Source organism: Rhinopithecus bieti, unplaced genomic scaffold, assembly GCF_001698545.2.
Source record: "Rhinopithecus bieti isolate Rb0 unplaced genomic scaffold, ASM169854v2 scaffold_12070, whole genome shotgun sequence".
NCBI classification, from domain to species: Eukaryota; Metazoa; Chordata; class Mammalia; order Primates; family Cercopithecidae; genus Rhinopithecus; species Rhinopithecus bieti.
In genome coordinates this window covers 2,591,196-2,612,084 of record NW_016807449.1, presented here as the reverse complement: position 1 = coordinate 2,612,084, position 20,889 = coordinate 2,591,196, and the positions used below count along the sequence as shown (strand labels likewise).

Here is a 20,889-nt window from a genome sequence, read left to right as displayed (position 1 = left end):
GGGTAACTAAGGCAACACCCGTCAAAAAAAAAAAAAAAAAAAAAAAAAAATTAGCCGGGCGTGGTGGCACATGCCTTTAATCTCAGCTACTTGGGAGGCTGAGGCAGGAGAATCTCTTGAACCTGGGAGGCAGAGGTTGCAGTGAGCCGAGATTGTGCCACTGTACTCCAGCCTGGGTGACAGAGTGAAACTCCATCTCAACAAAAAAAGTTTCTGCAACTCACCCTCACTTGAGCTAGACTACCTTTGGATACTGTTCTAAACCAGGGTCACCCCACACACCCCTCAGTAGACATCTCAGTTAATAAAGCGCCCCCAACATGACTCCTTGAACTCAGTCCAGCATCTGTGCCCTCTGTCCTCAGAATCATGTCCCTAAGGAGGAAGCTGGAGCTCCACGAGGGGAGGGGCCGGCCATCCCAGGAGACACCCCACCACCCACTCCCCGCTCTGCCCGTCTTGAAAGAATGACCCAGGCCTTGGCACTGCAGGCGGGGTCCCTGGAAGATGGGGGACCCTCACGGGGAAGGTCAGCAGGGAGAAGGGATAGGGACAGGGAGAGGCTGGCTTGGGAAGATGAGAAGGGGTGGACAAGGACTTGGGAGGAGAGGAGGCATCCCAGCCAGGATATGCTCTCATTCTCTCCTTCTTTCCCAGTGAGGGTACCCCAGACTCCCTGCACAAAGCCCCCAAGAAGAAGAGCATCAAGTCCTCCATAGGCCGTCTCTTTGGCAAGAAAGAGAAGGGACGAATGGGACCCCCAGGCCGGGACAGCTCTTCTCTGGGTGAGTACCTCACTCGAACCCTTCCCTCCTTTGTTCCTTCCTCCCTTCCTTTCTTTCTTCTTCTTTGTATGTTCATTTGACTTCATTCATGTCTTCATTCATTTGGTGACTTATTTAGAATTTGGAAGGAACACAGCTTGCTAAGGTAGGCAGGAGGAGGAGGGAAAAGGAAAGGCACTCTAGGGCCTGCTTGGGTGACTGGGTGGGTAAATGAATTGATTTCCTTTACCTATTTTTGTTGTTGTTGTTGTTTGGTTTTTGTTGTTGTTGTTTTGAGACGGAGATTCGCTCTGTCACCCAGGCTGGAGTGCAGTGGCGCGATCTTGGTTCACTGGAACTTCCACCTCCTGGGTTCAAGCAATTCTTCTCCCTCAGCCTCTTAAACAGCTGGGACTATAGGCACCTACCACCATGCTTGGCTACTTTTTTTTTTTTTTTTTTTTTGTATTTTTAGTAGAGATAGGGTTTCGCCATGTTGGCCAGACTGGTCTTGAACTCCTGACCTTAGGTGATCCAACAGCCTCAGCCTCCCAAAAGTGCTGGGATTACAGACTCATTTACTTTTTTTTTTTTTTTTTTTTTGAGACGGAGTCTTGCTCCGTCGCTCAGGCTGGAGTGCAGTGGTGCAATCTCAGCTCACTGCAAGCTCCGCCTCCCAGGTTCCCGCCATTCTCCTGCCTCAGCCTCCCGAGTAGCTGGGACTACAGGCGCCCACCACCACGCCCGGCTAGTTTTTTGTATTTTAGTAGAGACAGGGTTTCACCATGTTAGCCAGGATGGTCTTGATCTCCTGACCTAGTGATCCACCCGCCTCAGCCTCCCAAAGCGCTGGGATTACAGGTGTGAGCCACCGTGCCTGGTGACCTATTTTTTAAACAGAGGAAGAGGGTAGGGCATCCTCAAGGCAGGGCACCTTCCTGTGGTGTGCTGGAGCCTGCTCTCACTGGCTCAGGAGATCCGCTATTTCAGGAATTGGCTGATATCACACTGGTAGCTTGAAATTGGCCATGGTGGGATTATTTACACCACGGAAATGGACAAATGCTACAAATCAGGGATTCCCTTCTGCCTTCCCAAGAAGCCAGTTGTTAGGCATTTACCAGCACACCACTGCCACCTTACTAAGGACAGCCCAGTGCATCCAGCCGTATTTGGGGGATGACTCCAATTCATGGGTGCTTGTCTGGCTTTACCACTTCCTCGATGTGGCCTCACTCACTACTCCCTCAGGGTCTCTGCCTTTCCTGCATTTGCCTCATCACCTCCAGCATGAAAGATTCTGCTTCCCCCTTGAGATTTTCCAAATTTCAACCCCTCCCTGCCTCCAGCTGGAACACCCTCAGATGAGACACTGGCCACTGACCCTCTGGGACTAGCCAAGCTGACAGGCCCAGGAGACAAGGACCGAAGGAACAAGAGGAAGTGAGTGTGTGTGTGTGAATGTGTGAGTGTGAGAGAGTGTGTGTGAGTGTGGTGTGACGACTGTGTGTGGTGTGTATGAGTGTGTATGAGTATGTGTATGAGTGTGTGTGTGTGGTGTGTGTGTGTGTGAGTGTGTGTGTGTGTGTTATGAGAGTGTGTGAGTGTATGTGTTGTATGAGAGTTGTGTGGTGTGTGATGGTGCGAGTGTGATGTGTGCCCCACGATTGGTGTGTGTTGTGCTGTGCTGAGTGGTGTGTTAGTGAGAGTATGTGTGTATGAATGTGTGAGTGTGGTGTGAGTGACGACAGTGTGTGTGGTGTGTGTGTGTTAGTGAGAGTATGTATGAGTGTGTGTGTGAGTGTGGTGTGAGTGACGACAGTGTGTGTGGTGTGTGTGAGTGTATGAGTGTGTGTGACAGTGTGATGGTGCGTGTGAGTGTGCATGAGTGTGCGCCCGCGAGTGTGAGAGTGTGTGTGTGTGAGAGTGTGCGTGTGTGCAGCAGTGGTGGTGAACAGAAATGAGAATTCAATGCTGGGAGGGGGTGTCCGTGACCCTGAACTTGCTTTCCTGGAAACCCACCAGCTCCTAGAGTTATTTTTTCTTTCTTAATTTTGTGTTTTTTTCATTTTATTTTTTGTTTTCTTTTTTCTCTCTTTTGATAGGGGTTGGGGGAGAGGATTTAGATTCACATGTATTTTTTGACCTTCTGCCGTGTTTTATACATTCATAAAAGGTGCGTGTGTGCGCGTGTGCGTGTGTGGTGATGAGGACCATCCACAGAGCAGGGGGTCTCCACCCCTGACAGCTTCTATCCTGGCCCCTTCACCCCTACAGGCATGAACTCCTGGAGGAGGCCTGCCGCCAGGGCCTACCTTTTGCTGCCTGGGACGGGCCCACCGTGGTGTCCTGGCTGGAGGTACTGGGGCCCAGAAATGCCCTGACTGTTGGTCCCCAACCCCTGTGACAGCCCTACTGGTAGAGGCTGCCTGGTCCTCCTGGCGCCACCCTGCTTCTAGCCCCGAGGTGGGGGTGGCCATGGGCCGGGCAGGTGAGGACCCAGGACGGCTCAGCCTTCCTCTTCATCTAAACAGCTTCTTTCTCCTTCTCCTTCCGCCCCTGCCGCTCTGGCCTTGCCCACCTGGGTCATGGTCTCCTGTCGTTCTCTTTACTCTCTCTTTCTGGATTCTCTGTCTCTATTTTTCGGCACGATTACCATCTCTGACCACGCTTTTGTCATCCCCCATATTTCTCCTCATGTCTCCGATCGCCCTGCCATGTCTCCCTGTCTCCCGCTTCCTGTCTCTCCCCACCCTCTCTTTTCTTTTCCTTTCCTTCTTTTTCTTTCTTTTTTCCCTTCCTTCCTTCCTTTCTCTCTTTCTTTCTCTTTCTTTTCTGTTTTTTCTTTCTCTCTTCCCCTCCCCCCACCCCCCGCCATTTGTCTCCCTTGGACTCTTCCTCATCTCGTCCACGTCTCTTTTCCTTGTCCTGTTTCTTCTTCCTGCGAACTTTTCCACGTCACTGTTTCATCCCCACACCCCTTGCCTATCCCCCCTCCCTGTCCCCCCATATCTCCGGTTTTCTCCTCCTCTGTCCCCTCTGTCCATCTGTCCCTCCGCTGCAGCTGTGGGTAGGCATGCCTGCCTGGTACGTGGCCGCCTGCCGGGCCAATGTCAAGAGCGGTGCCATCATGGCCAACCTGTCAGACACAGAGATCCAGCGCGAGATCGGCATCAGCAACCCGCTGCACAGACTCAAGCTTCGCCTCGCCATCCAGGAGATGGTCTCGCTCACCTCGCCCTCGGCCCCCGCCTCCTCTCGCACTGTGAGTGTCCGGCAGCCAATTCCAGCCTTCGCTTCCTCAGGGCCCCGCCTCTTGCCCTCAGTCTAGCCAATCCTGGGCTTGCCACTCATCTGTCCCACGACCGTGCTTCTCATTGGCTCTCACCCCCTCAGCCTCCCCTCTGCTCCCGACTTGGCCTGTGGTCCATGTGGTACTCCAGGAGGGGCCCAGCCCACCTCCTTCCCTGACTCTCTCCCTCTCCTCGGCATTTGCTGTCCCACTCAAATGTCACCACCTCCAAGAAGCTTTCCTTGTCAGCTAAACTAGTTTCCCCCATCATTCCAGCATATCAGCACCTTCTAATTTTCCCCACAGCATTTATTGCCTTCTAATTATTTTTTTTTTTATTTCCACAATGAAATATCTTGGGGATGGGAGCCAAGCCTAAACATGAAATTCATTTATGTTTCATATGCATCTCATACACATGCCTAAAAAGAATTTTATACAATATTTTAAATAACTTTGTGCATGAAACAAGGTATTGACTGCATTTTGATTGTGATCTATCACATGAGGTCAGGTGGGGGATTTTCCTCTTGTGGCTTCATATCAGCACTTAAGAAGTTTAGGGCCAAGTGCCGTGGCTCACACCTGTAATTCCAGCATTTTGGGAGGCCTTGGGCGGCCGATCTCTTGAGCCCGGGAGTTCAAGACCAATCTGGGCAACATGGCGAAACCCCGTCTCTACTAAAAATACAAAAATTAGTCGCGTGTGGTGGCGCATACCTGTAGTCCCAGCTACTCAGGAGGCTGAGGTGGGAGGATCCTATGAGCCCAGGAGATCGAGGATGCAGTGGGCTGTGATTGTCCCACTGTACTGCAGCCTGGGTGACAGAGAGAGACTGCATCCAAAAAAAAAAAAATTTTTTTTAGAATTCTGGAGCATTTTGGATTTTTAGATTTTCAGGTTGGGGATGCTGAGAGACCTATACTTGAATGTCATTTGAGGTCATCATAACAGCTTAGCCTCCAAAATTACTTTAGTGGGTCTTTTTCTCTTTTTGAGATGGAGTCTCGTTCTGCTGCCCAGGCTGGAGTGCAGTGGCGTGATCTCGGCTCACTGCAAGCTCCGCATCCTGGGCCTCAGCCTCCAGAGTAGCTGGGACTACAGGCGCCTGCCACCAAGCCCGGCTAATTTTTTGTATTTTTTTAGCAGAGACGGGGTTTCAGCGTGTTAGCCAGGATGGTCTCGATCTCCTGATCTGCCCACCTCGGCCTCCCAAAGTGCTGGGATTACAGGCATGAGCCACTGCACCCGGCCTAGTGGGTCTTTTTCTTCCTTGTAAACACCACATTCTTTATCATACCTAAGGGCATTCACATTGTTGTTAATTTCTTTTTCTTTTCCTTTTTTTTTGTTTGAGACGGAGTCTCACTCTGTTGCCCAGGCTGGAGTGCGGTGGTGAGATCTCAGCTCACTGCAACCTCCACCTCCCTGGTTCAAGCGATTCTCCTGCCTCAGCTTCCTGAGTAGCTGAGATTAAAGGCACAGGCCACTATGCCCAGCAAATTTTTGTATTTTTAGTAAAGATGGAGTTTCACCAGTGTTGGCCAGGCTGGTCTTGAACTCCTGACCTCAGGTGATCCACCTGCCTCTGTCTCCCAAAGTGCTAGGATTACAGGCCTGGGCAACATGGTGAAACCCCATCTCTCATCCTAATTTTTGTATTTTCAGTAGAGACGGGGTTTCTCCACGTTGGCCAGGCTAATCTCATACTCCAAAAGTGATGTGCCCGCCTCAGTCTCCCAAAGTGCTGGGACTACAGGTGTGAGCCACCGCAACTGGCTACAGTTGTTAATTTCATCGACTATTCAATCTGTATTCAAATTTCCCCAACATACTTAAAATATGTTGATTATTTCTTCCCCAGTTCTATGAAAAGGGTCTGTTGTGTCCCTAGCCATATCCCACACCCTATGATGGTGACTGGTGCCTGATACTCACTAGGAGATACATACATGTTTTTATCCTTGTATGGATTCCTAACTCGTGGGGTTGTTGGGAGCAGAAGATCAATAAATGTGAACCCCCCCACACCTCCTAAACATTTGCCCCATGGCTGTGTCTGCCCCCCACTTTTGAATCCTCATTCTGTACCTCTGTGTGAGGTCAGCGAGGTGACGTCACTTGCACAGGGCCACACAGCAAAATGCATGGCAGGGTCCCAATTCCAACCTGAATTTGTTCAACTCCAAAGTCACATTGCCCGGTACATGGCAGGTGCCCGATAACAAGGATCATTCCTTTTCTCTGTTACTGCTTGTCCCAGAAAGCAGGAGGGACATAAACGTATGGCCCAGGGCCTTCAGGAAGACACCCTCCTTCCTCTCCCCCACGCGAAGCCCTCTCCCACCATCCATTAACACTCCCTGCCCCTCAGTCCACAGGAAACGTGTGGATGACACACGAGGAGATGGAGTCCCTTACGGCCACGACCAAGCCCGTGAGTGCCCCCTGCAGGCCGCCTTGGGGGTGGCACTAACCCTCTTTGGGGGTGGGGGCAGGGACCGAGTCTGTGGCCATCCCTAAGTCCGCTCCTTGCGTCCTCCTCTGCCTGCCCCTTAACTCACCCCTTCTCTCCCCTCTTCCTACTAACGGGTCAGGAGACCAAGGAGATCAGCTGGGAGCAGGTAGGGGACGCGGGGCGGGGCGTGAGCGCATGAACAGGCTGTGCACGACGCATGGATGCTCCTCTTCCGAGCCCTGCCCCTGTCCTCACCAGAACATGCCATCATCCCCATGGGGGGGCGCTGTGCCAAGCTTGGCTCTGGACTGTTCCATTATGGCTTGGTGGTGGGGAGGGTAGAGGGGATGCGATGTGGAAGCCCAGACTGTTGCATAGTCAGCCTTATGCATGGACCATTTCATCATCGTGGATTGTGGGGGCTCTAAGGGGCTTCAATTCTGTAGCTTAGGAGAGACGCTGAGCAGCAGGTGTCCCTATAGTGGAGGGGGCCGGGGTTACAATGGACTCCTCAGTGTACCAGGGCCAAGGAGGAAGCATTGGCTGTGGTGGTGGTGAAGTAGCCAGGCTGAATAAGAAACTGGGGTGGAAGAGCTACACTTTGTTCTCAAGAAACAAGAGGTGGCCAGGCGCGGTGGCTCCTGCCTGTAATCCCAGCACTTTTGGAGGCTGAGGTGGGCAGATCACCTGAGGTCAGGAGTTTGAGACCAGCCTGGCCAACATGGTGAAACCCTGTGTCTACTAAAAATACAACAATTAGCCGGGCACAGTGGCTAGCGCCTGTAATCCCAGCTACTTGGGAGGCTGAGGCAGGAGAATCACTTGAACCCAGGAGGTGGAGATTGCAGTGAGCAGAGATTGCACCACTGCACTCCAGCATGGGTGACAGAGTGAGATTCCGTCTCATAAAAACCAAACAAACAAACAGAAAAATCAAGAGGCATGAGCTGACTGTCCACGGAGGAATTATGTTTGACTGTGGTCATAGATCACATATTTCTAGCCAGGGGGAGGTGTGGATTTTGTGCTGATGCTGAAAGGAGTGAGGGACTTGGGGCTCATCTGGAATATTGTCCTGGGCCAGATACAACATTAGACAAGTATTTTCAGGACATTGCAAGAGTGATGGCCCTTTCTTAGTGGGAGAGCTGCCTTGAAAGAATTCATTGTCCTGACTTGGGGGTGTAGTGACGTTGGACTGTAGTGAGACAGAGTTAAAGCAGTGCTTCCCCAAATTTAATGGGTATTGTGGTGGCATGCACCTGTAGTCCCAGCTACCTGGAATACTGAGGCAGGAGGATTGCTTGAGCCCAAGAAGCCAAGGTCAACCTGGGCAACATAGTAAGACCCTGTCTCTAAAAAATAAACAAATATGGCCGGGCGCAGTGGCTCATGCCTGTAATCCCAGCACTTTGGGAGGCTGAGGTGGGCGGATCCCTTGAGGTCAGGAGTTCGAGACTAGCCTGGCCAATGGTGAAACCCCGTTTATACTAAAAAATACAAAAGTCAGCCTGGCGTGGTGGCATGTACCTGTAATCCCAGCTACTCGAAGGTTGAGGCAAGAGAATTGCTTGAACCTGGGACGGGGAGGTTGCAGTGAGACGAGATCGTGCCTCTGCACTCCAGCCTAGGTGACATAGCAGACTCTGTCGGAAAGAGAAAGAGAAATAAAATAAAAGAAGAAAGAAGGAAATTAAAAAATAAATATAATGTATATTTCAAATCACCTGATGGTCTTGTGAAAATGCAGATACCGACTTCAGCAGGCCTGGAATAAGGTCTGAGATTCTACAATTCCAGGAAGTCCACAGGTGATGGTGATTCTCTAGGTCTCAGGACCACTGTTTGAGTAGCCAAGAGTATATGTTGTCATGAAGAACTAGGAGACAGCTCTGGATTGGTCCATTATCCTGAGCAGAGATTGGTCATTGTGCTACTATGGGGTGGGAAAAAACCTTGGATTGGGAGGTTGGACTGTACCCCTCTCATGCACAGTGGGAAGGGGCCAGAGGGTCTGATTCCTCCCTCACCTGCCCATGGCCCCAGATCCTGGCATATGGCGACATGAACCACGAGTGGGTGGGGAACGACTGGCTGCCCAGCCTGGGGCTGCCCCAATACCGCAGCTACTTCATGGAGTCGCTGGTGGATGCCCGAATGTTAGATCACCTTAACAAGAAGGAGCTCCGGGGCCAACTCAAGATGGTGGACAGCTTTCACAGGTGGGGGCTGCCTGGCCAATGGGTACAGTCCAAAGGAAAGCCCCACCCCAGAGAGTCTTTGGCCAGTGGGATTGGCCATGGGAGATTCCTAGGCTTATCTTGGCCCTTTTAGCCTGAGTTCTCAGGATATCCTCACTCTGTGCCCCTTTCACCAATGAGATGGTCCACAGGAAAAGTTCAGATCCTGAGATGGCTTGGCTAGTTAACCCTGTATCCCCTCCAGGCTGGCCAATAGGAAGTGCCTATTGTTGAAAATGCCTCACCTCCTGAGGCGGTCAACAGTCAATAGAACCGATCAGTTCCCCACCCTTTCCAAGAAGAGCACAGCCAGTGGGGAGGGACCCGTAGGAGCAGCAGCCAGGGGGATTGGAAGGCTCATCCGTGACTCCACTTCTCCTGCTGCTCAGGGTGAGTCTACATTATGGGATTATGTGCCTCAAACGGCTCAACTATGACCGGAAGGACCTGGAGCGGAGGCGGGAAGAAAGTCAGACCCAGATCCGAGGTAAGTCGAGTGTAAGGGCCCCTTTGGGAGCCAGGTGGAGGGTGTAGAGCTGGATGGGGAGGAGAGGGGGTGGGGAGAGGCCGGAGAAGAAGATCGGCACCATAACCGAGGGGTGGGGCCAGCGTGGGGGGCGTGGCCCGAAGAGAGGAAATGGAGGTGTAGGTATGGGCTAAACTGAACTCTCCAGGCCACGGGAGGGGCACGGCTGAGGGTCCTTTCCGTCCCCAGACGTGATGGTGTGGTCCAATGAGCGGGTCATGGGTTGGGTGTCCGGGCTGGGCCTGAAAGAATTTGCCACGAACCTCACGGAGAGCGGGGTACACGGGGCACTGCTCGCCCTGGACGAGACCTTCGACTACTCCGACCTGGCCTTGCTCCTGCAGATCCCCACGCAGAATGCACAGGTGAGCTGCCGCTGGGCCCGGAGCATGCTAGGCGTCCCCACCTCGCAGACTGCACGCTCCAACCGCCCCCTCCACCTCCTCTTTCCAGGCCCGGCAGCTCCTGGAGAAGGAATTCAGCAACCTTATCTCCTTAGGCACAGACAGGAGGCTGGACGAGGTGGGCGCGGCAGCAGCTCAGAGGGCTCTGCCCCCAGCCCCCAGCGGCTCCTCGAGAGGCGGCGCTGAGGGGGCGGGGCCTGACTTTATTAAAGAGTTACAGTGGGAGGCGGGGCCAGGAGAGGGGCGGGGTTAAGGGAGAGGTGCGACCCGGAGAGGGGTGGAGTCAAAGGAAGGGGCGGAGTCAGACGAGGCCCGAGTCCCTCACCGGCTGCCCGGCTCCTGTACCTAGGACAGCGCCAAGTCTTTCAGCCGCTCCCCATCCTGGCGGAAGATGTTCCGGGAGAAGGACCTCCGAGGCGTAACTCCCGACTCAGCTGAGATGTTGCCCCCCAACTTTCGTTCGGCTGCAGCAGGAGCCCTGGGCTCTCCGGGGCTCCCTCTCCGCAAGCTGCAGCCAGAAGGTGGGGGGCTCCCAAATGCGACATCCCCTCCTCTCTTCCCTTGGGTTGGACATGGACCACCTCAGTAGTCCAGGTTCTGGAATGGCCTAGTCCTTTCTCGCCCACCCCTGAAGAATGGACTGCTCCAACGTTCCGGACTCCCCCCTCAGGATGGAATGGATAAATCCCACTCCCCCTTCCCAAGGCGGGAGTGAACTCGCCCAAAGCGAGTTTGAGTCGGAAGGGAGGGAAACCCATGTGGAGCCGGGCGATCGTTGTGACATCGGGAAGGGAAGTTCAAAGGGAGGAATCCTGGAGAGGAACAGGGAGGAGGGTACTCCAGGCTGAACCGCTGCTCGCTCTCCCTCCAGGCCAGACTTCTGGGAGTTCCCGGGCAGACGGTGTTTCGGTCCGGACCTATTCCTGCTAGTGCAGGCCTCCAGGTGAGGACCGTGCTGGGCGACCTTGGGGGTGCGGGGCGGCACGGTGGATATTCACTGCTCCACGCGCTGCCCGGCGTCATGCAGGTGACCTCACTCGGACGGAAGAATCTTCCCGAGGCTGGGCTGTTCCCTCTCCTGCCCGGACTGTGGCTTCGCCGGGGAGAGCGGGCGGGGGAGCTCGCGCCTAGGACTGGACCATCCGTACAGACCAGCGGGCGTGCGCGCGCCCGCCTCGCACAGGGCCGGGGCCTGGACCAAACCACATGAACTGGACTGAGGGGGAAGAAGCGGGCAGGAAGAAATCCCGCCCCAAACGTCCGCCTTCCTTTTCTCTACTTTGTAATTTATTGATCAGTTTCTGTTGGGAGACGGGTGTCCTTTACCCGCGGGAAGGGGGCGGGGCTTCCCTTCCGGGCCGCATGCGGGGAGAGGCTGCCCCTCCCCTTTTTCCTGCCCAGTTGCGGGGCCCAAGTCTTCCTTCTTCGTCCGAAAGGAGGGGAGGGGAGACTCGCTGCTACAAGCCTCGCCCCCTGTGCCACTCAGCTCCGCCCCGCCGCGTCCGGTCGCCGGTCCCCCGGGTCATCTGCGGGCGGGGTCCCCTCTCCCTCCCCCGTGTCTCGTGTCCCCGGGGCCTCACCGCCCCCCGTGCTGTGGCCGTGTCCGTGCCCCAGGGGTAGGGGGCGCAGAATGGCGCCCCCCCTTCCCCTCTGGCTCCGGGGTTTGCATGGGAGAATCCTCTTTCCACGATGCCGCTGGGCGACGTGGCAGGGGGGCAGTGGGGGAGCCCTCGCCCCCGACTCTCGGTCGGCCTCCCCGCCCCAGGCGTCACTCAGTGATCACGGGTAAAGAGAACTGTTTCAAAAAGCTCCTTTGTTGACTGATTTTTTTTTGGTAGGGGGGCGTGTTCAACCAACCTCCTCGAGCCAGGAGTCCAGGCCCCTCATCCCTCAAGTCTAGGTCCAGGTCCCTAGAGCCTACTCGCATTCCCTGCTGCCCTGAGATTCCCAGACCCCACGTCTCACAATGAGATTTCGGGGAGCACGTTTATTCAGAGAAATAAATATGGCTCATGGAAAGGGGTTGGAAGGCAAGGGGAGGTACCGCTGTGTTGCAGTCGAGCGGCTGGGTCAGGGTTCCGGCGTTTCCAGCATGTCCGCCAGGGCTCTGGAGAGGAGGACGCCAGAAGTTAAACAGCTGGTGTTCAAAGCTCACACCAGGACGCTTAGAGATCATTAACCTGCCCATTTCATGGACGAGGAAATGGAGTCCCAGAGTCATCCGATAACTCATAGCGAGACAACCACTTCTCTAAACGGGGTTTTACACACTCTCCTCCCCCAGTACACTTACTGATATAGGGACGAGGAGAAATAGTCGACGTAGCTTCCTGTGGGAGAGCAGAGAAGAGGCTTGAGGGGTACTGCACGAGCAAAATTAGGTGGCCACTCACTATAGCGTGCGAGATTAGTGCTTGTGCCACCTCCTTTTCCCTAATTCCTTCCTCAAACTGAATCCCTTCTACTGGACCCCTTTTTCGTTCTGGGTGATTCCATTCTCCAGTAGCCCCGCCCCTTCGATTCCTACTTGAGTTGACCTCTCCCATTAGGCTCTAGGCCTGCACCTCAGCCCTCCACTCATTTCTGTCCCTTGACTTCAGCAGCTCCACCTGGTGATCCTCGAGCCAGGTCCCGGCCCACGTGCTCACAGCTTTGGCCACGCCTCCCCTCTTAACCCCCCCCACCAGTCTTCTGGGCCAGTCCCTCAGGTTTGGCTCCGGCCCCCACCAGGATTCACCACGCTGGGCCTGACACCTTCTTCAGGTTTTTCCAGGGCCCCGACCATGCTCACCTGGAGTGCAGACCGTTTCGCAGACCAGCGGGCAGAGATAGCAGAACTGACAGTGCTGGGGGTGGGGACGGGGAGAGAGAGTGAGCGTGGGGCGTGGCTGGGGGCGGGGTTAGGATGGGGCCAGGACCAGACCCGGACCAGAGGCTAGGTCTAGGTTAAGGTTGGAGTCAGGATCGCTTGTGGAGTCAAGGTTGCATCGGGGTAAGGGGTTAGGTCAGAGGCCAGGATTTAGGAGTGGGGGTCCTCAGAGGGTCCCGGTGCATCCTAAGGCCCAGTGGAGCCTTGAGTGTGAGGTGAGGTCTCACCTGGCACTGGTCGCAGTGCTCACCCATGTTCTCCTCATCACAGTGACAGCTCTCACATTCAGTGCATCGCTGGGGACCAGGGGAGCCTGGTTAGACGGAAACTCTAACCCCACTTGGGAGACACCTGCCCCTGGTCCACCCCTGCACCCTGGACGCTTCCCCAGACTCTACCCTCTTTATCTCTAACACTGAGCTCTGTATCTGCCCCCACAAATCAGCCTCTCTCCCCTCCACTGCCCCTGGTTTGTTTCCTTTCTTCTTTCCTTCCTTTTGTTGTTGTTTTTTTTTTTTTTTGAGACGGGAGTGCTGACCTCTGTGTCTCCCGAGAGGCTGGAGTTGTTGACAGTGAGACTCAGGAGAAGTCTTCGAGCCTCTATTGCATGTCTCGCACGTCCGGTGTTTTACGCCATTCTCCTGCCTCAGCTCCGAGTAGCTGGGTACAGGCGCCGCACCCTCACCTGGCTAGTGTTTTGTATTTTTTAGTAGAGTACAGGGTCTTCCCATGTAGCAGGTGATAGGTCTCGATTCTCCTGACTCGTTGATGCGCCCGTCTCGGTCCTCCCAAAAGTGGCTGGGATTAGGGCTTGAGCACCGGCCGCCCGCTTTTTTTTTTCTTTTTTTTTTTTTTTTTTTTTTTTTTTTTATTTTTTTTTTTTGAGACGGAGACTTTGCTCTGTTGCCCGGGCTTAGAGTGCATGTGGCGGATCTCGCCTCACTGCAAGCTCGCCTCCCAGGTTACGCCATTCTCCTGCCTCAGCCTCCGGAGTAGCTGGGACTACAGGCGCCCGCCACCTCGCCCGGTAGTTTTTTTGATTTTAGTAGAGACGGGGTTTCACCGTGTTAGCCAGGATGGTCTCGATCTCCTGACCTCGTGATCCACCCGTCTCGGCCCTCCCAAAGTGCTGGGATTACAGCTTGAGCACCTCGCCCGGCCCGGCTTTTTTTTTTTGAGAGGGAGTCTCTCTCTGTTGCCCAGGCTATAGTGCAGTGGCACAACCTTGGCTCACTGCAACCTCCGTCTCCCGGGTTCAAGCCATTCTCCTGCCTCAGCCTCCTGAGTAGCTGGGATTACAGGTGCATGCAACCACGTCCGGCTAATTTTTTGTATTTTTTAGTAGAGACGGGGTTTCACCGTGTTAGCCCGGATGGTCTCGATCTCCTGACCCCGTGTTCCGCCTGCCCTGGCCTCCCAAAGTGCTGGGATTACAGGGGTGAGCCACCATGCCCGACCCTGCCCCTGGTTTTCTATCTCATGGCGACCCCATGTCCCCCACTCAGGGTGGGCTCAGGTGCTCTCTCCACCCCCTCTCTCCCTATTCTCCCCCTAGCCTATCAGCCCCTGTGCCATCCCTCCTTCCCCCGACTCTCTTTGCCACAGACCCCTGTCTCTGTCCCCACACCCCAAGATGCAGCTTGGGTCTTGTCCTCTCCTACCTGAATCACTGCCCCAGCCTCTTCCCCAGCCTCCCAGCCTTCAGTCTGTCCTCACCTCACATGCCTGCATAAGGATCTCTTCATTCAGAACTGACCCTGGCCTGACCTTGCTCTGAGCCCTCCCACAGCACCACCCCAGGGCCCCTGGGACAGATTCTGGGGACACCTTGGTGGGTGGATCTGGGCTGGGGACATACATTGCAGAAGGAGCAGTAGCCACACAGGGACCCTGGCTGGTAGTTCCCATACTCCTGAGCGTCCTGTGGACCTGCGGGGACAGAAGAGCAGCAGTGACCCAGGCTGACACGGTTCCTCCACACCCACACCAGCCCAGGCCACTTACCTGTGTCCTCACCGCTTTCCTCCTCACTGGAGGCACCTCCAGCCTCCTCTCTCCCGTGCAGTGGGTTGGGGATGATGGTGAAGTGGGGCTCATCTTCCTCCAGCCCCTCCTCCTCCTCCTCCTCGCTGTGGTCCCGGCTCAGTGGGGCCCCAACTTCAGCCCTCTCTTCTCTCCTCTCCTCCTCTTCTTCTTCCTCCTCCTCCTTGTTTTCCTTTTCTTCCTCCTCCTGATTCAGGCTGAGGCCATGACCTTCCTCCTCATCCTCCTCATCTGCCTGGTCCCGGCTGCCATGGTGGGTGCCTTTCTCTCCCTGCTCTGAACTTTCATCATCTTCCTCATGGGAGCCGGGGTCCTCTTCCTTCTCCTTTTCCTCCTCAGAATCATCCTCCCTCACATGGCTTCTATCCTTGACCACTGTGTGTCCTGGGGGGTGATGGCTCATCTCTTTGATGGACCCTCTTTGACCATGGCCAGTTTCTTCATCTTGGTGGCTTTGCCTGTGGTTGGGGACCTGGTGGGCAAGCTCAGCGGAGACCTCCTCATCTTCCTCCCTGGGGACTCTGTGGTGGTGATGGTGAGGGACTTCTGTTTTATACTCATCTTGGAAGTCCGCTTCATCACTCTTGTGGTCTTGAGGTTGGTGGCTTACAACACGGTGGCTGAAATGGACTGTGATCTCCTCTTCTTCCTCTTCCTCATCTACAAGGCCATAGTGGACACGTTGGGGACCCTGGTGCCAATGTTCAGTGGACACATCCTCATCTTCTTCCTCATCTCTGTGGCCTTGGTGCCTGTGGTCAGGGACATGATTGTGGTGTTCACCTGAGACAGGCTCATCCTTTTCCTTTCTGTGGTCTTGGTGCCTGTGGGCCTGGTGTCCATACTCAGTGGAGACATCATCATCATCATCATCATCTTCTTCTTCTTCTTCTTCTTCTTCTTTGTGGCCTTGGTGTCTGTGGCTGGGGCCATGATGGTGGTGTTCACCTGAGACATCCTCATCCTCTTCCTTTCTGTAACTTCGGTGCCTGTGGGCCTGGTGTCCATATTCAGTGGAGACATCATCATCATCGTCATCTTCTTTGTGGCCTTGGTGCCTGTGGCTGGGGTCACGATGATGGTGTCCATCTGAGACATCTTCATCCTCTTCACTCCCGTGGCCTCGGTGCCTGTGAGCCTGATGTCTGTACTCAGTGGAGACATCATCATCATCATCACCATCATCATCATCGTCGTCATCTTCTTCGTGGCCTTGGTGCCTGTGGCTGGGGCCATGATGATGGTGTCCATCTGAGACATCATCATCTTCTTCACTCCCGTGGCCTCGGTGCCTGTGGGCCTGGTGTCCATACTCAGTGGTGACATCATCATCATCATCATTGTCATCTTCTTCATGGCCTTGGTGCCTGTGGCTGGGGCCATGATGGTGGTGTCCATCTGAGACATCCTCATCCTCTTCACTCCTGTGGCCTCGGTGCCTGTGGGCCTGGCGCCTATACTCAGTGGAGACCTCCTCTTCTTCCTCCTCCTCCTCGTCCTCTTCTCCTTCATCATCTTCCCCATCATGGCCTTGGTGTCCATGCCTGAGGATATGATGGCGATGCTCACTGGACACAACTTCGTCCTCATCCTCGTCTTGATGGCTGTGGCTCCTGTGGCTGGGGAGGTGGTGCCTGTGCTCAGCTGAGTCTTCCGTGTCTTCACTCCCATGGCCTCTGTGCCCACGGGCCTGCCCACCATGCTGTGCAAAGACCTCCTCACCTGAGACATCCTCGTCTCCAACTTCGTGGTCTTGGGACCTGTGGCCTGGGAGTAGGTGCCCATATTCCTTGGGGACATCTTCATCCTCCTTGTCACGGTCTGGGTGGCTCCAGAAATGATGCCCATTCTCTGTGGAAACATCCTCGTTCTCATCTGGATGGTCTCTCGGGCTGTGGAGGTGGTGGCCAAGCTCTGCCGATGCCTCCTGGGAGAGCCCGGTGACTCCAGCGTTGTTGTTCCAGTTGCTGAAGCCCAGCCCGGCCCCTCTCAGCTGCTGGGTCATGGCCGGGGGGAGGAGCAGGCTGGCCACCCCAGCCCAGAGGACAGAAGTGTGCAGCCATGGCCTACGGTGGCCCATGGGGACGGACAGGCAGCACTGACTCCAGCTGCCTCTGCGGCGAGGTGGACGAATGTTGGGGTCTTTGTCCCTTTGGGGTCGGTCTCTTTTTTTCTCTGTGTCTCTCCTTTGCTTTGTCCTTTCGGTCTCTGTCCACCTTCTTCTGGTCCTTGCTGCCTGGCTCTGGACACCCCTCTGAGGCTGTCTCCAGAGCCCCCTGACCCCCCTCTGGGGCCCTCCCTCCCCATTCCCCAGCCAATAGGGTCTTTCCCCTCCCCTCTCTCCAGCTAAATTTACTCTCAGCCCTGAGTTATTCTGGGTCAGTCCCCGCCTGCCACCTCCTGCTCCTCCTCCTCCCAGCTGGGGAGGGGACCAGTGAGGGGTCTCTCCCCGGCCAGGAGATGGGGGCCAAGGGACTTGACTTTGACCTACCAACAAGCTCATGTTTGGCAGCTGCAAAGACAAAGGCTAGACTTTTAGCAGGTTTTTGGGGGAGCCTGGGGCACCTGGGGGAGGCAGAAGAGACTTATCAGAGGGGAGAGACCCCTTGCATGGAAGGACTGGGAGTTCGATTGTGGGGTGTTTCCAGCCGGAATGACACGCGCTGGTGAGAGAGTGATGCCAATATTGAGGCCCTGGAAGCGGGGAAGGAACATGGCCCCAACACACGTGCCCATGACCTCCTGTCCCTGGAACTCAGATCTGGGGGCAGGGACTGGGCTAGGCCAGGGCTATAAATACAGCTGGGAGGGGTAGGGGGACTCAGGTTACGGAGGCCACAGCTGTCCCCGTCACAGAGGGCTGGCAGGAGACAAGTGGCCTTGCCCGTCTCTGTTTCAGTATCTCCTGCTCCTCACCGATCATGACTGCCCCCGCTAGCGTCTCCCTTCCTGTTCACAGGTCCTCCTCTCTCTTCCATTCTGTCATCTGCTCTTTCAGGGTCCCTGTCCCTCCTCCATGGCATTGCCTCTTCCTCTCACTCTGGGCTTCCGTCCCGCTCTCATCTGAGTGTCTGTCCTCCACCCAAGTCTGTGTCCCTCTCTCTCCCCTGTGCCCTCTCCCCTAAATCTCTGGCCCCTCCTTTCTGAGTTCCTGCCCTTTGCTCAATTCTTTGGTTTTTGCATCCCCCTCTGCCCCTTGCCTCAGTCAAGGTGTCTCCTCCCCATCTCTGGCATCCACCTTTCTGGGTCCCTGTCCCCCACTCTCTCGGAGTCTCTGTCCACCTCTCCCTGGGTCTCTGTCCCCCTCTCTCTCTGGGTTTCCCTCCCTCTCTCCCTGGGTCTCTATTCCTCTCTCCGTGGGTCTCTGTCTCTCTCTCTCTGAGTCTCTGTCCCCCTCTCTGGGTATATGTCCCCATCTCTCTCTGGGTCTCTGCCCCCTTCTCCCTGGGTCTCTGCCCCTTTCTCTGGATCTCTGTTCCCCTCTCTTTTTGGGTCTCAGTTCCCCCCTCTCTCTGGGTCTCTGTCACCCTCTCTCTTGGAGTCTCTGTCCACCTTTCCCTGGGTCTCCGTCCCCCTCTGTCTCTGGGTATCAGTCCCCCTCTCTCTGGGCCTCTATCCCCTTCTCCCTCTGGGCCTCTCTCCCCTCTCTCTCTGGGTATCTGTCCCCCTCTCCCTGGGTCTCTGTCCCCTCTCTCCAGGTCTCTGTCCCCCTCTCCCTGGGTCTCTGTCCCCTCTCTCCAGGTCTCTGACCCCTCTCCCTGGGTCTCTGTCCCTCTCTCTCTGGGTATCTCTCTCCCTCTCCCTGGGTCTCTGTCCCCTCTCTCCAGGTCTCTGTCCCCCTCTCCCTGGGTCTCTGTCCCCCTCTCCCTGGGTCTCTGTCCCCCTCTCTCTGGGTCTCTATCCCCCTCTCTCTCTCTGGGACTCTGTCCTCCTCTCTCTCTGGGTCTCTGTCCCCCTCTCCCTGGGTCTCTGTTCCCCACTCTCTCTGGGTCTGTCTTCCCCTCTCCCTGGGTCTCTGTCTCCCTTTCTCTGGGTCTCTGTCCCCTCTCCTGGGTCTCTGTCTCCATCTCTCTCTGTGGGTCTCTCTCCCCTCTCCCTGGGTCTCTGTCCCCCACTCTCTGGGTCTCTGTACACCCCTCTCTGGGTCTCCGTCCCCCTCTCTGTCTGGCTCTCTCTTCCCCTCTCCCTGGGTCTCTCTCCCTCTCTGTCTATCCCTGGGTCCCTGCTGCCCCACCTTCTGATTCTCTGTCCCCTAAGTCTTTGTCTCCCTCTTTTTGGGTTAAATTGTCCCCTCCCTGTCTGGCATCCTCCGAGTCTCTGTTCCCTCTCTGCCACTGGCCCCCAACTCCTTCTGTCCCCATCTCGCTCTTGCTCTCAGAGTCTCCCCTACCTGTCTCTGGGCCCCCACAGCCCCTGGCTGGGGCCTCTGCACCCCCCAGGTCGCTGTCCCTCTGTCCCCTTATCGTGGCCTGGGACCCGCCCTCTCCCCGCCTCCCGCTTTGGCGTCTCCAAGACTCCCCGCCCCGCAGACCTCGCCCCGCCCCAGGCTGGGCTGGAAAGTGGAGGATCCGGTTTGCCCTGGGCGGGTCTGGAATCAGAGCAGGCCGAGAGAGCACCGGGGACCTGGGCTGCTGGAGGTTGCGGTGGCCGCGACAGCATGGTGGTGTCAGAGAAGGAGCAGGTGAGCGCCGGACCCGGGTCTGCGGGAGCGCGGAGCTGGGGACCTCGCCTCCAGGCTTCCAGCGCTGGACACCCAGATTCCTGGGTCAGACCAAGGAGGGGGATGGGAGGGTCCGTGTTCCAGGGTCCCTGGCATGGGGGTCGAGATTCCTGAGTCGGGAGCGGGAGGGCGCTGGGGGCCCGGACTCCTGTGTTCCTGGGGAGCGCACAGGGTGGGTGGCTCTGTGTCCCATAGGACGGAACTGGGTGCCCCCACCCCACTTCCACCCCTACACTTGTTCCTGTCCCCAGAGCTGGATCCCCAAGATCTTCAAGAAGAAGACCTGTACGACGTTCATAGTTGACTCCACAGATCCGGGGTGAGGAGTTCGCCCCTGGACTGACCCCAGAGGGTCCGAAGCCCGCTGACCCCGCCCGCGGATGGCCACGCCCCGGCCACGCCCCTTCCCCATTCCAGGACTCGGGGGCCTTCCCAAGGGCGTTCCCTGCCGGCTCTCTCCCTCCAGGAGCGTTTGGGTCTATGTAGACACCCCCCACCCCCCGTTCGCTATTCTCCCGCTCAGGGTCAGTGTAGACATTCCAGGGCTCGGTTCTGCTTCTTTCCTCCCCGATGTCTCTTCTGTGTGCCTTTGTTGCTTCGTGTCACTTTCTGTGTCTCTGTCTTTCCCTTTTGGGTATTTCTGTTTCATTCATTCATTTATTCGTTCATTCATTCATCCATCCATGCAAGAAACCCTCACTCAGCGCTCCCAAGGGAGGAGGTCCCTTTAGCCTAATTCAGTGGCCCTGCCAGGGTTCAAATTTCCCTGGGACACGTGCTGTGTGGCTTTGGGCAAATCATTTCACCCTCTGGGTCCCGTTTCTCATGTGAGCATGAAAAGAAGCTTGATCTTCCGGGGTTATTATGAGGATTAAACAAGTAATGCTTGTGATATTCCTGGCACAGTGCTCAGCAAGAACGCTGGCAAGTATCTGCAGCTCCCACTGGGAGGTGGCAATTTTTACCGCGGGCAGGCGCTGTGCTTGGTGGCCGGGGACACCACTTGAGCTAGATAGGGTGTGTGTGTCGGTGAGGAGCTCTTGCCTTTCAGTGATGGCCTCTCAAGCGGATCCAGGCTTTCTAGTTTCTTTCTTTCTTTCTTTCTTTTTTTGAGACGGAGTCTCGCTCCGTCGCCCAGGCTGGAGTGCAGTGGCGCATCTCGGTTCACTGCAAGCTCCGCCTCCTGGGTTCACGCCATTCTCCTGCTTCAGCCTCCCGAGTGGCTGGGAGTACAGGCGCTCACCACCACACCTGGCTAATTTTTTTGTATTTTAGTAGAGATGGGGTTTCACCATGTTAGCTAGGATGGTCTTGATCTCCTGACCTCGTGATCTGCCCACCTCGGCCTCCCAAGGCACTGGGATTACAGGCGTGAGCCACCGCACCTGGCCCAGGCGTTCTAGTTTTTTTTTTTTTTTTTTTTTTGAGACAGAGTCTCACTCTATCGCCCAGGCTGGAGTGCAGTGGCCGGATCTCAGCTCACTGCAAGCTCCGCCTCCCGGCTTTATGCCCATCTCCTTCCTCAGCCTCCCGCGTAGCTGGGACTACACGCGCCCGCCACCTCGCCCGGTT

The 20,889-nt window shown here is 55.8% G+C and overlaps 3 protein-coding genes across 5 annotated transcripts in view; 2 read left to right on the top strand and 1 right to left on the bottom strand.

The window, feature by feature from the left end:
* Nucleotides 1–11,495, top strand: part of PPFIA3 (PPFI scaffold protein A3) — a 31,487-nt gene extending 19,992 nt beyond the window's left edge. Inside the window, exons 17-30 of one of the 2 annotated variants that reach the window (XM_017882239.1) lie at nt 366–529; nt 658–785; nt 2,114–2,207; nt 3,042–3,123; nt 3,829–4,029; nt 6,432–6,494; nt 6,655–6,681; nt 8,562–8,737; nt 9,145–9,242; nt 9,471–9,646; nt 9,735–9,803; nt 10,035–10,206; nt 10,557–10,628; nt 10,713–11,495. In XM_017882239.1, coding sequence (XP_017737728.1) covers nt 366–529; nt 658–785; nt 2,114–2,207; nt 3,042–3,123; nt 3,829–4,029; nt 6,432–6,494; nt 6,655–6,681; nt 8,562–8,737; nt 9,145–9,242; nt 9,471–9,646; nt 9,735–9,803; nt 10,035–10,206; nt 10,557–10,615 — 1,509 coding nt within the window. In that variant the 3' untranslated portion in view covers nt 10,616–10,628; nt 10,713–11,495. The remainder of the gene's footprint in view (nt 1–365; nt 530–657; nt 786–2,113; nt 2,208–3,041; nt 3,124–3,828; nt 4,030–6,431; nt 6,495–6,654; nt 6,682–8,561; nt 8,738–9,144; nt 9,243–9,470; nt 9,647–9,734; nt 9,804–10,034; nt 10,207–10,556; nt 10,629–10,712) is intronic. The other variant, XM_017882240.1, reaches the window with a different exon arrangement.
* A 157-nt stretch (nt 11,496–11,652) lies between these two features.
* HRC (histidine rich calcium binding protein) lies at nt 11,653–17,413 on the bottom strand. Its single transcript, XM_017882241.1, has 6 exons — nt 14,559–17,413; nt 14,413–14,483; nt 12,782–12,850; nt 12,477–12,531; nt 11,979–12,015; nt 11,653–11,792 (listed from the first exon to the last, which is right to left on the bottom strand). Exons 1-6 carry the CDS (start codon nt 17,098–17,100, stop codon nt 11,756–11,758), a joined length of 2,811 nt encoding a protein of 936 aa, XP_017737730.1. The 5' UTR covers nt 17,101–17,413; the 3' UTR covers nt 11,653–11,755.
* A 1,417-nt stretch (nt 17,414–18,830) lies between these two features.
* Nucleotides 18,831–20,889, top strand: part of LOC108535847 (transient receptor potential cation channel subfamily M member 4) — a 36,399-nt gene continuing 34,340 nt past the window's right edge. Inside the window, exons 1-2 of one of the 2 annotated variants that reach the window (XM_017882237.1) lie at nt 18,831–19,278; nt 19,569–19,636. In XM_017882237.1, the coding sequence (XP_017737726.1) occupies nt 19,255–19,278; nt 19,569–19,636 (92 nt within the window). In that variant the 5' untranslated portion in view covers nt 18,831–19,254. The remainder of the gene's footprint in view (nt 19,279–19,568; nt 19,637–20,889) is intronic. The other variant, XM_017882238.1, reaches the window with a different exon arrangement.

What these genes read in the sequence shown, in the direction of transcription:
- HRC (XM_017882241.1), bottom strand. Translation starts at nt 17,100, where the DNA reads ATGAGCTTGTTGGTAGGTCAAAGTCAAGTCCCTTGGCCCCCATCTCCT. An exon ending in GGAAAGCGGTGAGGACACAG is followed by an intron (nt 14,484 to 14,558) that starts GTAAGTGGCCTG and finishes CTGTCCCCGCAG; the next exon opens with GTCCACAGGACGCTCAGGAG. An exon ending in TTCTCCTCGTCCCTATATCA is followed by an intron (nt 11,793 to 11,978) that starts GTAAGTGTACTG and finishes CCTCCTCTCCAG; the next exon opens with AGCCCTGGCGGACATGCTGG.